Raw genomic sequence first — 16,621 nt, forward strand, 5'->3', positions numbered from 1 at the left:
AATGGACAGACACACGTGTGGCATAAATCTACTAATTTAATTATCAGCAAAAAAGCAAAATGTCTGACTATAACTTGAATCCTCACTTTGGCTATTTCAATCATTTGGATAACACACCAGGATAAAAAACATATATACTGGCTCCTTATTCAAACCTCTTGTCTCCATCTAGGATGAGAACATCATGCAGTCCATGCAGCTGTTTGACAATGTCATCTAAGAGTCTGGACCAGACAGAACGCTGCCACCAGGGAGGGGAGTGTGTGTGTAAGAGGAATCAGGATTGAAAAGGGAGAAAGAGTTTGTGAATGTGTGTGAATGCGTGCGTGCGTGTGTGCGTGCGTGCGTGTGTGGCCGTTTTCTGACTTGCAAGCTTATGCTTGTGTGTCTGTTCAGAGCTGTGAGTCCCGAGGGCACTGAGAGGGCCTTTCCCTCGTCCTGGACCCCCAGTGACATTTCTCCAAGCAACAATGGAGTTTTCCCAACTCCCTTCCTCATCATGCCGAACCTTAGTTTTATCCTAGAGACACAGAGAAAGAAGGCAAGCAGTGGGCTCACCGGCACTGACACACTCAACACCCCCCACTTGTTTTATTTGAACTTTTATTTATTACTATTACTGATGAAGGAACTATGCTGGCCTGAAATGGCTGAACTCAGAGGGAGGAAGTTGTCTCCAAACATTGTGCTAATAAATTTTTCTCCTTTTCCCTGTGACGGCTGAGATTTGGATTTGTGAATCTGATCCTGCCTCTGTGCATGTGGGTAACACCTCCCCAGAGCTGCAAGACTGCTCATGCCCTGGCCATAAAAATAGAGTCTACCACCATCTAGTGGGTGAAAGAGAGAAAGAGAGAGAGAGAGAGAGAAGACGACACTTCCTGAGAAAACAACTAATGAATTGGAGATCCAGGCGATCACGTATTATGGAGGTTCAAACATATTTTCAATGAGGAACTGATTTCAATATCGCATGATGATGTCACTAATATCCAATTATGTATTTACAGAGATACTCCAAAGTCTGCTTGTCTGTCTGCTGTTCCTAGTCATTCACAGGTGCCTCACCCTTTGTGTATGTGTGTGTGCATGTTTAACAGAAAGAGATGTCCTCCATCTTACCAGTGTACGACTCTAATGGGGCAACACCCACCTCCATTCATGGGATTCTGGTAGAATAATTCCTGGCCTTCCAAACTATCACAGTCCTAGCTGTAGATGTCTATTGACTGTTGTACATTTTCTAGCATTCCCAGTGGTGTGATATTAGGCAGTACAATGTGGGGATTGCACTATAGTTGACGAGCTGTTTTGACCATCTCTTCTCTCAACACAGGACTGGCATACCATAGTCGTACTAGTCTATCAATATACATTCAAGGGGAAGTTATTAGATTGCAGATCGTATTTGTGAACTTCTTGTAATCGGAAATGTTGTGGTTGTAGCAGGTTCTACCACTTCAAAAAAAAAAGAAAAATCTCAAAACTCTTGTTGCATCAAATTAGGCTCATTCAATTTCAAAGAGAAATAGCATGTGTGTGTGTGTGCACTGTTAGTGAGAGACATGTTTCAGTAACATTTTTTTTTTTTTGCCCCCTCCCACCCTCCGCCCACCATTCTGTATTCTCCCTCTCTCTGTAACACCAAAGAGAAGACATATATTAAAGAGGTCCATAAAGCCACTCTAAGTTAAGACATAAAGCCCACCCGTGGGTGAAGAGAGAGGGGGATGCTATGTGTAGTAAGCAGAGCAAGGGGCAATCAGAGATAAAAGGTTGTAATTTGGAAAACTGACAATGTGGTTGACCTGCACACTGTCCAAATTGAAGTGTAGCTTTAGGTTGTAAACCCACTTTACGCTCTGATGAATGAATTATTTTTAAGGGAATTAACAACCACGTATTAATTTGCTTCTTTTTAAATACAAATATTTTTAAATGTAAGGTGGCATAAGTACAAGAGGCACTTGTGCTGTAATTAAACAGGCTGCAGTGTATTTTAGATGCAGAGAGACTAACATGGAATAGCAATAATTTTCTCTACCACAAATCAGCACCTTTCCACTCATCCAACCTCTCATTCCTCTCAGAGCACAGTATAAGGGTATACTAAAACCCTGATGAAAATATGCACTTCCCACCCTGCAGTTATTTCTGTCCTGCATTTTTAATTTTCTGGGGAAACAGTGGTTTGGCTCTGATTGTTCCTTGCCAACAGTCTTTAACTTCCATTCATGACCAAGAGTAAAACCTGTCTATACCTGCATGTACTGTGTCTAGAACAATGAAAACTACTAACCCGTTGTACTGACTGTCTAGTTAGCTAGCCTCAACTGGTTGCATTACATATTCAAATTGTGTATATTTTGTACAGAGACAATAAAAAAAAAAAATCACAGTTACTATGCAAAATGGACTGGAGTTTGAATTTTAAAGACTGTACATAATTGTCTTTATTAAATTAAGACAGTGCTTTCAGCTTGACATTTCTAAAGATACAGTACAAAGCAATGATCAAAAAGCTCATCATTCATCACAAAGTCAGAAAGAAACGGTTCAAATTTTAAATATACATAGTCATCTAATCCCAACAGCCACATCTGATTCTACTAACAGGCAGTGTTTGACAAGGCAACAGTTGAGTAACCACCTGGTAAGTAAATTTTGTACATGAACAAAAACAGTAATCGAGTTTACTTTTGATATTCCTGACTGCAAAATATGTAGCCTTCAATGGAAATCCTGCTGGAATCTTCTTCTTGCATGTCTCCAAATTCAAAACAAAAAACTTCAGAGTTGTCATCTTCTGATGACAGCATGAATTCACAAATGGTTCAGTCAATTCCTCAGCCATGACAGATTGTGTTTTTTTTGTTGTTGTTTTTTTTACAATTGCACCACTGCTGTAATAACTTTGTGGTCACATTATTCACCACAGGACAGATACTTCATATGCATAAAAGTCCAGTGTTTAATGCCTCTTTTTGTCACTTCAATGCCTCGTTCAAAGTCAATGCTCACTCTTAGAAGTTTGAGGCGTGGCTAGTAGGGATTGTATTTATCCATAAAGGAGCAGGCCTTTATTTGGGCATCTTGCGGAGCTCTGCCAGAACCCAAATGGCCAGTGAGAGAAGAGCTACAGAGCCTGACTGGTGAGTTGCTGCCAGAGGAGTGGGGACATACAGTAACAAGGTGCTGATTCCAAGGGCAACCTGAAGAGCACAAACACACAGAGTTTAGTTACACTGAAGAGTAATAGACTGGGTTTACATGTTTCTGAGTTGACTGATTGCTTACCTGTCCATAAGCCATTGCTGTGAGAAGGCCGATGGCGATCTTAGCCCTCCTGGGTAGGATCATCCTCCTTGAGAACATATATAGGCCTGTAATCGCAGCCAAAGAGGAGATCCCCTGGAAAAATTTAAACAATTGAAATAACATTTCACTTAAATTAAATGTTGCTGATAAGATTATTTCACTTTAGATATAATAAAATACCAATATTCTGTGGTCGAACTGCACAGTTGTGGGATTTTCAAAGAAGTTCTTGAGGGCAGGAGAGAATGCCAGCAGATCATCAGGGATCCACCGTTCTCCCATCTTAGGGAATGAGTTATACACCAGCCCAGCATCCAAACCAGCAACAAAAGCACCTGTGTAAAAGCACACGTACAGATCTTAACAGTCTGCAACATTAGATTTCACACATTAACTTTAAATGGTCAATTATTAACTTCACTTTCACATGTTTTTGTAACATTCCTGTTGACTGAATATTCTCTACAGTAAACTGTACTACATTACGTTACATAGCTTGAAAGAGGCTTATGACTGTATAGATTCCTTTAGAAAAATAATTCCCATATTTATGTTTGTCATTTAATTCACATCAGAACAAACAGTACCTGAAAGAGCAGTAAGGAAGACGAGTCCACCAGTGCCCTTGGCAAACCTCCGAAGCTGCAGGAGACGTTTGGATTCTGTCAACTGTGAAAGAAATGCCGTCATGAATAAAAAAAAAGAAAAAAACTTGCAGCACTAAGACTATAGAGAAGATGTATATTAAAAAGAGGTATATAAGGCCACGCTAAGTTAAGACATAATGCCTAGCTGTGGGTGAAGAGAAAGGCAAGTAGAGCGAGGCGCAATCAGAGATAAAAGGATGTAATTTAGTTAATCAGCAATGTGGTTTACATGCACACAGTGTAGCTTTAAGTTGTAAACCCACATTATGCTCTGACGAATGAATCATTTTTAGGGGAATTTAAAAACCATTTATTAATTAGCTTCTTTTCAAACTATAAATACTGATGTAAGATGTAAGTAGGAGAGGCACTTAAGTTGTAATTAAATTAAATGGAATAATGTTCTCTAACAATCATTTCACAGTAAGTGAAAGATGTGCTGTCATAAAGCAACTACCACTAGAATGAGTGTTTGATCTGTAGAAAAGAGACACTAACTGTACCTTGGGTGTAGGCAGCAGCAGAGTAAGTCCTGTCCAGAGACTGGCACAGTAGAGCAACAAGGCTGAACCAAGGTGAGCACTCAGACGATACTGGCTGACCCGTGGGACGTCATAAGACTCAGGCTTCTCCTCCAAACCACTCTTTACCATGTACCACCCCAGAAGGCCCTGAGAGGACACACACAACGTTACAGCCATTCATGTGTTTTTGATATTATTATTATTTTGTTTGGCCTTTTAAAGCTTTATTTGGATAGAGACAGCTGGAGAGTGACAGGAATGCGGGGAGATAGAGTTTTTGATATTAATTTGACATACATCCTGACAACTCTAATCACAGCAAATGAAACAATGCTCCCAACATGCTCTACAAAAAAAGACTACACTAATAATGATCACCACAGCTGTATTGATTCTTACCTGGAAGAAGACAAATCCACAAAGCCCGAGCACTTTCCCCTTCATGGAGCGATTGAAATATCCTTTCCTCCAGAAGTAAACGGTGGGGAGAATGTATGCAAGTCCAACCAGCCTACCCCACATCCGATGACCCCACTCCATGTAGAAGATAAACTTAAACTCAGGCAGAGTCATGTCACGGTTCATTCTGGAAAATTTAAGAAAACAGATTATTAATCTTTAAATTAAAGACTCAAACCATTGTTTTGTTTCCTACTTACCAGTGAGATACTTTACATTCAATTATAAAATTGTGAAAGATGTTTGTTATTAAACAGCAATACAGGACACTTTTTATTCAGTGTTTAAAAATCACTGGAGATGTGAGGAAAACCTTTTAAAACTTTAAAAAACAAAAACTTAAAATTGTGTTGTTGTCATGTTAGTTGTAGGTTGCTTTTAAAAGACTATTTAAGTGTGTGTCTTGATAAAAATAAAAGGTTGGGCCTTACATTTTGAATTCAGGAAACTGTTGGTACTTGGAAAACTCAGCCTCCCACTCTGCTTGTGACTGCGGTGGCTTCATTTCCCTCACCAGATGCCAGTCAACCATGGAAAGCCCAGACTCTGTTAGCCTGATTGAAACAAACGCACATGTACAGTAAGCAACTATTAACACTACTTCAATATAAATATGACTATTATACACATACTTCATATACATTCACTTCTACCTTGTGACACCACCTAAGACAACAGCCCCAACCACCAGCCCGCTGCAGCCGACCAACCAGCGACCTAGTATGCGATTCGAGGCTGCGTTGGGGACAGTAGTTGCTGCTGGGGCGGAGGAGGCCCCCGCCTCCGCTGTGATGGTGCTCTGACCTCTCTTCACAAGCCATTGTCGTAGCTGTGGACTCCGCTGAAGTTGTAAATAAAAGGAGAGAGTGGGGACTTGAAATAACAGAACTTTGAAATGTATATCCCTAAAAACTGTCAGATTTACCTCGCTAAGAAAAATATTTATAACCATGCTGCCTGACTGTGCTGGGCTTCCTTAAAACCCCCCACCCCCGGTTGCAAGTGATGTCTCATGTTGTAGAGTGTACTGAATGTGTGCTATAATTGCTGAGGTGTTTTTTGTCCTGCTCCCAGAGTGTACTCCTGTAAAGGAGCATAGTCTAGGGGCTGTTCTTTTTTTCTCCTCCCCTGCCCTCATACTCTATCCCTTCTTTTTCTTCCTCTTGGCTACCAGACCCTGTCCCATCTGCCCCTACACTTATCATATTATATGCATGGACAGACTGGTGTTGCAATTTCGTTGTACTGTACTTGTACTGCTGTAATGACAAATAAAGCCTTCATCTAATGCTAGAGAAATATTAATTCTAGAGCATGAAATGATATATCACACAAAAATGTTTTAACTTTGTGACAACAGTTTGGTGAGGACTTTCTGTTTCTCGATAGATGTATTGTGGAGGTAATATACAGATGTCCACATATGCTATGGTGCACTTGAACCTACATGATACTTTAAAGTTGTCCTGGCGTACCATATATATATATATATATATAAATATAGAGATATTCAGGACTTCATGCACATTAGGATTACAGGCTGATTAGTTAGTTAGTTAGTTAGTTTAACATCTCTCTGGTTGTTTTGGAAATGCAGTTATTGGAAATTACAATAAGCATGCATGAATTTTACCAGGTTTTTCTTTAATACATATATTTTTTTAATACTTCTAACTCGGACTTTCATTTGACAGAAGACACAATGATGACGGGAGGACTGACAGGACATGCGGACGTGACTGCTGCCGAGTACACCCAGCCAGGTAACACCATCGTTCACAAACTAAATAAATGAATGAAATGAAAACGGCACCAACGTGGGACATAATGCAGCTGGTTGTCGGGTTATGTTTCTGTCATAATTATCTTTATAGCTCAGCAGTGCACTGTCTGACCTTATTAGCCAAAGTTAGCTGAATACTCACAGTGTTGCTGTGTTGAAGTCCCCTGCCTGCATTTCTACAGCCGCACAAAAAAGTGGTCCGTAATGACGAGAGTAACATTTCTGCCTCTTGATGTCTGCAGTGACGATGTTAGAGAGATGAAGCTCAGTGTGAAAGCTGTGGCTGTGCTAACTGCTACACAACCGATCAACTTTGACCTCCTGACGTCACAACAAAATAACCGCTAAATATTTTTTTTTTGTTAGACGGGAAACACGATACAAAATAACAAATATAGATATATATAGTATGTGTTATTTTCTATTTTTATTTTATTAAAAATACACGGAGCGTCTAGGTGGTTGGTGCATGTTTTGTCTCCTGGCGTATCCCGAATGGGCGGTCACCCTTCTCCAATGCTGCATAAGCATAACAGCACCGCCCACCCGTCAAACAGCGTGTTTAAAATTCAACTACCCGGAAGACGTCGACCCCACTGGCTGTAGTGGTTGCAGTCAGTCAGTGAGTAACAACATGTAGTGACTTCATGTCGTTTCCAGTCGACTGACAAGGCCCCGTGTTTCGAGAGGAGGTGGATTTGACAGGTAGTTGTTCAAATTGTTGGCTAAAGGATTGGGGACGTGCTGAGCAACAAATTCACAGTGATTCTCTGTCTGTCCCTGTCTGTCTGTCCCTGTCTGTCTGTCTGTCTGTCTTTGCGTCTCTCTGTCTAGAGACAGTCAGTATGGCAGATGGCTTTTTAATGGAGGTGTGTGTAGACTCTGTGGAGTCTGCTGTCAATGCTGAACGAGGAGGTTTGTGATATGAATTTTTTTAATAATAATATTTTTTTTCCACGTTAAACCCAACATGACAACATATCTGCTAAAGAGGTGATGACTTTAAAGTACTTGAAAGTAAAGGGGCAAAGGTAACAAGCAATCAAACACAAGTGAAACACTTTTTGTTCTGTACTTACTGATTAAACGAACATGCACTCTTTATTTATCAAATCAGATTAAATCAGATTTTATTTGTATAGTCCAAAGTCACAAAGTACATTTGCCTCGGAGGGCTTTACAATCTGTACAGGGAGTGACACCCTCGGTTCGAGTCAGGAAAAACTTTTAACAGGCAGAAAAGGTGGAAGAAACTTCAGGAAGAGCCACAGAGGAAGGATCCCTCTCCCAGGACGGACAGGCGTGCAATAGATGTCACGTGTACAGAACAAATCAACACAAACATATCAAAGGTCATAGATCACAATTGTGTTTTTTTTCTCGGGACAGGTGCAGGTAGACTTGAACTCTGTTCTAGTCTTTTGGAAGGAGGGCTCACTCCCAGTCTAGGTGAGAACAATTCAGTACAGATATTCATACAAGCTGTAGAGTATCTGCTGAGACCAGATGAGGCTTGCCTGAAGGATGTAAAATCACACTTGCCACTATTGTTTGCCTTGCCACAGGTCTGCTTCAGATAGTGAAGCAGTATGTAAAAATCCCAATCTATGTGATGATACGGCCTCGTGGGGGGGACTTCCTGTACTCAGACCAGGAAGTGGAGGTGATGAGGAAGGATATAGAGCTAATGAAGATCCATGGGGCCGATGGACTAGTGCTGGGAGCCCTGACAGAGGATGGACGGGTGGACGCAGAGCTTTGTATGGAGCTCCTGGGTAATGTCTGCCTGTATATTTGATCTCATCTGTATGTAAAAAAAAAAAAAACTCAACCAAAATGCTTACTGTGCAGTTCCACAAAATCCTAAAAGAATGATAAAAGATCAAGTTTATATTACAGAAATGTACTATAATCAAAATGAACACCTTCTCGCTAAAATGGCATTTCGAAACCCACACACAGCCACAAGAAATCAGGATTCCTTATCTCTTTAGGATATTATACATGTGGCAATGATACACAAAATGACATTTGTCCGTGAAGTCACCAGAATTAAAAACACAGACAAACACTGCCTTTTGGAAATAGACTTTTTGAAATCTCACAATATCACAATAGATAGATAAAGGGAAATTATATTTTTCACTCAAGTTTTTACATGCATTTCACCCGAAATACAAAAACAAACACAAAACAGTCACACGTTATATAAACAAGGCATGAGGTAGATACAGTGTAAATAGGATATAATCTGAGTGAAAGAAGAACATATTCTTCTAACTGTGTAAAAATATAAAGTCTGAGGTACAAAAGAAAAATATACACATAAACTCTAAACTAATTTGTGCAAAAATCTGCATTGTGGGGGTGTCATTTACCTCAGTTGGTAGAGCATCCGCCCCATGTACAAAGGTTCAGTCCTTTCAAATCCAACCTGTGGGTCTTTTCCGCATGTCATTCCCCATCTTTCTCTCCCCACATTTCCTGTCATTCTTCAAGCTGTCTCTGTCAAATAAAGCTCAAAAAGGCCAAAAAGATATCTTAAAAAAAAAAATAATAATTGCATTGCATTGTGCAAAACAATTTGTGTGATGTATACACATATGTGGCCTCAGAAATAATGTGAAAAAAAAAATTGATTGCAGCACAAATTTTTTGCTACAGTAAGATCAAAGACAATTGTTACAGAATGGTTCTCCTCTCTCTGCACAGAGGGAATTCATTATTCAGTGTAATAGAAGTGGGCAAGAATGACTGTAGCTGACCTTTTTACAGTGGCGCTGAAGGAGTCTCTGACTGAATCTCGTGTGTTGTTTGATCAGGAGGTCATGTAGTGGATGTGAGTCATTGTCCAACAACCAGATCTAGGGGCTCCAGAGCAGTCCCCAGCACAAAGCCAGCCTTCTGGATCAGTTTATTCAGTTTCTTGGTGTCAAAGGCACAAGCGTACTTAATAACATTAATGATGGCTGTATTTAGGTACCAGCGGTCTATATTCATGCAAGGTGTCATGCTGGAACACCTAAGTTAAATGTAGACATTAATGTTATTAGCAATGCCTGTGATGACAAGTCAAAGTGTTTGCACTAAAAAATATCTGCAGGGGAAATACACAAGGCCCTTTGTCATCTTTCTTATTTATATAAAATACACAATATGCACAATGTGTGTAATAATTGATTTATTCCAAATGTCATCCTGTCATTCTTTAATCATTTGGACATTTTTTAGACTACACTAAAACTTTCTGAAAATAAAATGCAAGTCAAAAAGACAACTTATTGGACAAATAACCCATAACAAATATAATTGCGTGCTTTCTGCTGTCAGCTTTCAGCTTTTTCTGTGACATAAATAACAAAATTGCTCCATATCTTTTCACATCTCAGCACAACATGACATGGCTCCTTCCTCATATCCCCTTCAATATCCCACATATATTTCTCTGCAGCATCATGTGAAATTCTACCTCCTATTGAATCATAATAGTTAAAAAAAAATGAAATAAATCTATTTTTATTTTATTCACCACAGCCTAGCGCTCTTCCTGCAGAGTCTGCCAATACTTTTGTACCCTATTTGAATCACATCACAAAACAAAGACATTTCTAAGACCCGATATGTTTTAAAGGCATAGGTCCAAACCTAATTTTATGGTTGCTCTGTTGTTCACATTGCTTTCAAATGTCTTACACTGCATACAAAATTGAAGGATTTAAAAGCTGTTATTACAGCACATACATATATAGTGATATAGTGTTCAGCATGCTAAAGTCTGATTTGGTGGGCTGATGAGAAACCAGTCCAGTCAGATTAATTGAAATCTGAAAGGTAAAAGCATGTATGTACACCTAAACGTTGTGTTGTCAGTTACTCACAATACAAAAATAAAATTAATGTTTCAGTCTTTGAAAGAAACTGTACAGCTATGCCTTTAAATAAACAACCATAATGAGTGTGTATGCTCACAAAGAGAGGAAAACCTTTCCAAATGTGCAACTCTTTTTGTATTCCAACTTTATTTGGTTTGAGGTTTTGTATTGTTACTGTCTGATTGTCACTTTTTGCTCATTAGCTGCTGCTCGACCTTTGCCTGTCACCTTCCACAGAGGTAACATTGTCTCCTTTGAATCACATAGAGCTTTTAAAATCCTTTGCAGCTGTCAGAGATTACACCTGAGAAAATGTCACCCTAAATAAAGCAAAAACTCTTTAGAGTGCTTTTATCAGCATGGTACCTAAAAGGTGCAAGAATACATTTAACTATATTTTACAAGTATAGTTTGAATTCATGTTATTAAACTGACATTGATCCTACTACAGCCTTTGACATGGTTCATGATCCAACGGTTGCTCTGGAGACTCTGATATCATTAGGGTTGCAGCGTGTGTTGACAAGTGGCTGTGACACATCCGCTTTGGAGGGACTCCCACTCATTAAACGGCTCATTGATCAAGTATGTGTAAATTATATGTATGGATACAGTGTTTGCATGCAAGTATATGAAAAAAAGACATGGCTATTTATCTGTCATCTCCACCTTTTCCTCCATTCAACAGGCTAAAGGGAGAATTGTCATCATGCCAGGTTAGTACTTTTGCTTTTCTCATGTAAGCAGTTAACACATGTTTTTTTTTTCTTAATTGTTTATGTTGTTTTAATACAGGAGGGGGTATCACAGAGAGGAACCTGCAAAGAATTTTGGAGGGGTCAGGGGCTCAAGAGTTTCACTGCTCAGCCCGCTCCAGTAAAGATTCTGCCATGAAGTTCAGGTGTGTTAAAATCCAGCCTCAATTAATTTAAAAGCCGAGAAATGGGATTCTGATGCTTGAATACATTGTGCAATTTCTTGCAGCTATAAGGAATAAAACTAATATATTCTATATGTTATAACTTATATGATGTTTCCTTGTGCAGAAACACCTGTGTGACGATGGGAGCTGCTTTCTCAGCACCTGAGTATGGCCTGAAGGTGGCAGATGTGAGCAAAGTCCGCACTCTTAATGCAATAGCCAGAAATACTTTGTGAATGGGTACTGGACAATCATGACAGAAACAACAAAACGGGTACCTCAAAAGTGATCATGAGTAATATATACTTAAATGTTATCATTGATTGTTGTTTTTTTTTGTTTAATCATTGATCAGCCAGTCTTTGTAAAGTTAAGAGTTCAGGGACAGCCCTGCAACTGCTTGGGATATGCAGTCTAGCAAAAGTATCTCACAGTGGAGAGTTGTATACCCGTATGTGGCCTCAGAAATAATGTAAAAAATACTAAATAGATTGCTACATTAAGAAAAAGCACTGATCAGTGTTGTTGCTGTTTTCAAAACAGCATTTTTTCTCAGTTGCCATATAGTTGATCTACATTTATTTACAGTAGTGGAAGATAAAGCGAAGCTGTGACCTCCTGTAATATTTTTATTAGGACAGAAACGTGACTTCACTCAGTTTGTTAAGAATTTAATAAAAAAGAAAAAAATCAACAATTAAGTGCGTTTTATTTTGTTTTCAAATGTCAGACAAGTAGGCAAATACACACAACAGACAACAAAGTGATCTTCAGTTGACGGTTTAATGTTTGCGCTGAGGAGACCACAGATTATCTCGTCGAAAGATCTCACCTGACCATGAAGGATGTTGACAACATTATCATCAACGAAAAAGAATCTCAGAATATCAGGGATCTCATAGAAAGATACAGCCTTTATATACTCTTGGCACGCTTCACATCTGGAAAACCTTTACCTGTCTCTGGACCTCCTCCATTGTCACTCTAAACAGCATTTATGGTCCCTTTCTGACCCTGATCCTTTACTGATAATAGGTTGACATGAACAACAATATATCTGTGAATAATGCCAAATTGATTCAGGTATAACATACTTCTACACAGAACATAAACCTTCATCATATACATTTTAACACAAAAGCATCCTAACAATTGTCTTGCTGAAATAAGTAAAGCTGTCTCTGAAAAAAAAACGTTGCCTTTGGCAGCACATGTTGCTCCAAAACCTGTAAATATCTTTCAGCATGTTCAATGATGCCTTCACAAATGTGTAGGTTACCCACCATGCCATGTGCAGTAATGTACCCCCATATCATCATAAATGCTGGGGCCAGATAGGCTGCTTTGCAGGGTACGGCATCCATGATTTCCAAACAGAATTTAAAATTTTGACTCATCAGACCAGGACAGTTTTCCACCTCACATCAGGGTTTTTCAGCTGATGCAGTGATGCCCATTACAGAATCATGTCTGTTTTTAATGAAGTGCCATCTGAGGGCCCAAAGATCACAGCCATCCAATATTGTTTTAGGCCTTTTCCCTTCCATACAGAGATTGTTTTTCTGATTCACTTGAATCTTTTTAATGATATTATGTACTGTAGACAATGAAATTCACAGATTCTTTGCAATTTTTGCATTTTCCAAAAACAATAAAAAATTCTAGTTTCAACATTTAAGTTGTTTTGTGCTATTTTAAATTAAATTGGGGATTTCAGTGTTTTACTCATTGTCATATTTTGTTTCTATATAAAACACAGTTGAAGCATGGTTGCAATAATCTCTATAAATGGATAACTGCATATGAATGCATAATCTGTAAGCAAAGAAGAAAAGTTTCTGGTTTCAGCTTGTAGTCCATAGAGTATTAACCAATCACCTTTGAGTGGGCTTTGGTTGCATGCAAGTAAATAGTTTGTGAAATGCATTGATCCAAATTCAATCAGCTATTGTCTGATGAGCATTTAGCAGATATCTGTTTGTATGGATTAGCAGAAATGTGACTTTCTTGTAATTCTCATGTATCAGTAATCTGACTGCACAGGCCCTGTATTGGCCTGGATATCTGTTCTTTGTTTTCTCGCTGGCTACACTGGAAGCCCTGAAACACTGGCTGATGTCTTCATAGTGTAAATCTGCAAATTGACAATGCCAATGGGTTCAGACTAACATTGACTGATATTTAATCCTATTGAATTCATTCTTAAATGGTTGATTCAAATCTTGTAAATCTCGCACTGAAAACTAACATTTTCTGACTGAAGTGAGAGAGTCAATGGATCTGTGATGTCATACAGTCAGAGGGGCACTGACATAGCAGAGACATAAGATAATGTCTCATGGTAAATGGTAAATGGGCTGTACTTATATAGTGCCTTTCTAATCCTCCGACCACTCAAAGCGCTTTACACTACATATCTCATTCATCTCATTCAACATTCATACACTGATGGCATTGGCTACCATGCAAGGTGCCAAGTGCTCATCAGTTTTAGGAGCTAGGCATTCATACGCATTCACACACCGATGGCACAGCCTTCGGGAGCAATTCAGGGTTCAGTATCTTGCCCCGAAAGGACACTTCGACATGCAGACCAGAGGAACCAGGGATCGTACCGGCGATCATCTGATTAGTGGACGATTAGTGGATGTAAAGAGTTTTTTTAACATGATTTAAACCTCAAAACAACCAACCAAATATATTGTACTTTACATCACAAAGGCCAATTTAAACTAACAACACTACAGATTAAATCATCATGGGCTGTTAAAACTATGTGCAACCAGTAACATGTTCGTATACAAGGTAACATAAGATACACTCTGAAGAGCCTGCGACCCAAACAGCTGAATATCTTGTGGTTTCTTTGTGTCTTTGTGTTTTGCTTAGTCATCCGGATGACTAGTCATCACCCTTCAAAACTGAAACATGGACTTCTGATCTGTACAGGGCTTCTCTGAGCAAGGGTTATTCAATCACGTCATAAACTACTTCTTAGTAAAGTCCCTGCCGCTCAGCTATTGCATATTGTTGTCTTTCATCTTTCAACTCCTGACTCTGTACAACATTGCAATTCAATATCGGTGATGAACTGTCCCTTTATAGGATTTGTCTTGCTCACAATATGTTGAAAACCTCATTGGCTTTATTCTCCTCTCAATTAACATAACCACACCTAAATACCCACTTCAGAATAAACCTGTCTGACTTAATTTAGCTCATAAAACGTGGTGTCTCTTCAAGGCATGTATTCACTGAGAGCAGAAACAAACACATGCAGTTGAGCTGTGTTTAATATTTGTGCTGAGGTTTATGTATACACAGAAAGTTTGCCCAGTTCACAGACGGTTGTATTTGCTATGAAGAAAAATGAATGCAGCAGCTGAATAGAGTAGGCAAATTTTATCACCTATTTCCTATATTGGGTCCAAATAATAATTATTTACTAGATTAATTGTTTAGTCTATAAATTCTATAAATTAATAATAATAATTAAAAAAACACACACACACTCACACACATTCTTCAGAGCCCAATGTGCTGTATCCAAATTACTTATTTTGGGTGTGGGAAACCTCCAAAACCTAAATATATTCTGTTTTTATATCTGAAAGGTTAAGAAACAAGCAAATGTTAACTTCTGAGAAACTGCAGCCAGGGAAATGTTATGATTTTAGTTTAAAACATTACATAAACATAATAATACTATTGTCATACTAATTGTAATTGTTACCAATTCATTTTCCGTCGATCAACAAATTATTTAATTGACTAACACTTAAAATCTTACCATAGCCTTCTGCGTATTTCTATATGGTGACCTTTGCCTCTTCTATACCATGGCCTATGCCTTACATAGCAGTGCCATAAGCAAGCATCTAATGCCCTAACCTCTGTTTGCTGTAACCCTCTGCATATTTTTCTAGCTGCTCATGTTAAAGTAACTGCACTTCACTATCTTAATAAGCCCTCACAATGAGCTGATAGCTACTAATGGCTCATTATAATAAAACATCAACCTCACCTTTATACACCAAAGTTATAAATGAGACATTTACAGTACTCTTCGATTATGTATAGGTTGATTTCACATGTGTCACATGGCTGTCCTTGGAGTTACACACACACACACGCAATTCATGTGGTTTACACCCATATTGTGTTATCAAACATGTAATGATTAACTATAACACAGTCAGAGTAATCTGTTTTAGGACCATCACAGTCAGGTGACAACTAATAACGGTGAATGACTTCACTACACAAATCTGCCTGGCTCATGCTGAGTATTCATTTTACACTATGGCAGTTTAAGTTTTATCCCAAAGTCTGCTCGTAGACACTGCCAAGAATAATCTTGTTTACAAGGTTATTTATGAGCTGTGTTTTTGATAAAGTTGAAGTATGAAATTTGACACTTGGGCACAGTATATAGCTGAAAGGATACTTCTGTGTTTCCACCTAATCCGCTCGATGGGGAGATATATAAGGCTGGATGACTCTTACACATGGATCACAACTTCAACAAAACAATGCTGTTGATTGATTTGTGTTTCAAGTGTTTCTTTCTCTCTTACCACGCTGAACTACTGCTGCTGTCTGGTAGCAATTTATCTCTGGTGTATTCTTTTCAAAAAAGTAGCCTGACATCAACCTGGCATAAAAGAAAGTCCATGCTTTCACATAGTAGCACAGTTTCACTTTTGGTCATGTACTGTACCAGTTAATTGCTGCAGGTTAGAGATGAAGGAAAAACATCTGTTTTAGATTTTAAAAAAAGGAAACAGAAAGAAAGAGAAAAGCCAAACAGTCACCACCCTCCTCTCTCCCAGAATTCCCACCGGTCAACAGTTATATGTTTTTGACAAACTTTCTGCAACTTGTTCAAATAATAACTGAGCAGCTTCTACAACCTCATTCGAATGCCTGAAACTAATCTAATGTGACCTGCAGAAGCGGCATGCAGAAGAGAAGTGGAAGCAAAACAGGAAAAAGGGTCTAACTAGCCCATTCCCTCCCCTCCTCTACCAATTCCCTTTTTTGGTGGGCTTCCCCCCTAACACAAGGAACAACAGCAGAGGAATACTTATGCAAGT

General features: G+C 38.8%; 3 protein-coding genes across 7 annotated transcripts in view; 2 read left to right on the forward strand and 1 right to left on the reverse strand.

Moving 5' to 3' along the window:
• LOC104929806 (Kv channel-interacting protein 2) overlaps positions 1–2,412 on the forward strand; it is an 87,773-nt gene extending 85,361 nt beyond the window's left edge. For all 5 annotated transcript variants that reach the window (XM_019260832.2, XM_019260835.2, XM_010744447.3 and 2 more), the window contains one exon: positions 173–2,412. In XM_019260832.2, coding sequence (XP_019116377.1) covers positions 173–220 — 48 coding nt within the window. In that variant the 3' untranslated portion in view covers positions 221–2,412. The remainder of the gene's footprint in view (positions 1–172) is intronic.
• A 23-nt stretch (positions 2,413–2,435) lies between these two features.
• On the reverse strand, positions 2,436–7,061 carry cox15 (cytochrome c oxidase assembly homolog 15 (yeast)). Its single transcript, XM_010744488.3, has 9 exons — positions 6,874–7,061; positions 5,602–5,789; positions 5,380–5,502; positions 4,889–5,075; positions 4,469–4,636; positions 3,906–3,987; positions 3,499–3,653; positions 3,298–3,411; positions 2,436–3,212 (listed from the first exon to the last, which is right to left on the reverse strand). Exons 1-9 carry the CDS (start codon positions 6,949–6,951, stop codon positions 3,081–3,083), a joined length of 1,227 nt encoding a protein of 408 aa, XP_010742790.3. The 5' UTR covers positions 6,952–7,061; the 3' UTR covers positions 2,436–3,080.
• Positions 7,062–7,280: 219 nt separating this feature from the next.
• On the forward strand, positions 7,281–12,207 carry cutc (cutC copper transporter homolog (E. coli)). Its single transcript, XM_010744468.3, has 9 exons — positions 7,281–7,436; positions 7,566–7,646; positions 8,121–8,180; positions 8,297–8,506; positions 10,807–10,842; positions 11,055–11,188; positions 11,292–11,319; positions 11,399–11,504; positions 11,650–12,207. Exons 2-9 carry the CDS (start codon positions 7,577–7,579, stop codon positions 11,759–11,761), a joined length of 756 nt encoding a protein of 251 aa, XP_010742770.1. The 5' UTR covers positions 7,281–7,436; positions 7,566–7,576; the 3' UTR covers positions 11,762–12,207.
• The last annotated feature ends 4,414 nt before the right edge of the window (positions 12,208–16,621 follow it).

Source organism: Larimichthys crocea, chromosome III (assembly GCF_000972845.2).
Source record: "Larimichthys crocea isolate SSNF chromosome III, L_crocea_2.0, whole genome shotgun sequence".
Classification (NCBI taxonomy): domain Eukaryota; kingdom Metazoa; phylum Chordata; class Actinopteri; family Sciaenidae; genus Larimichthys; species Larimichthys crocea.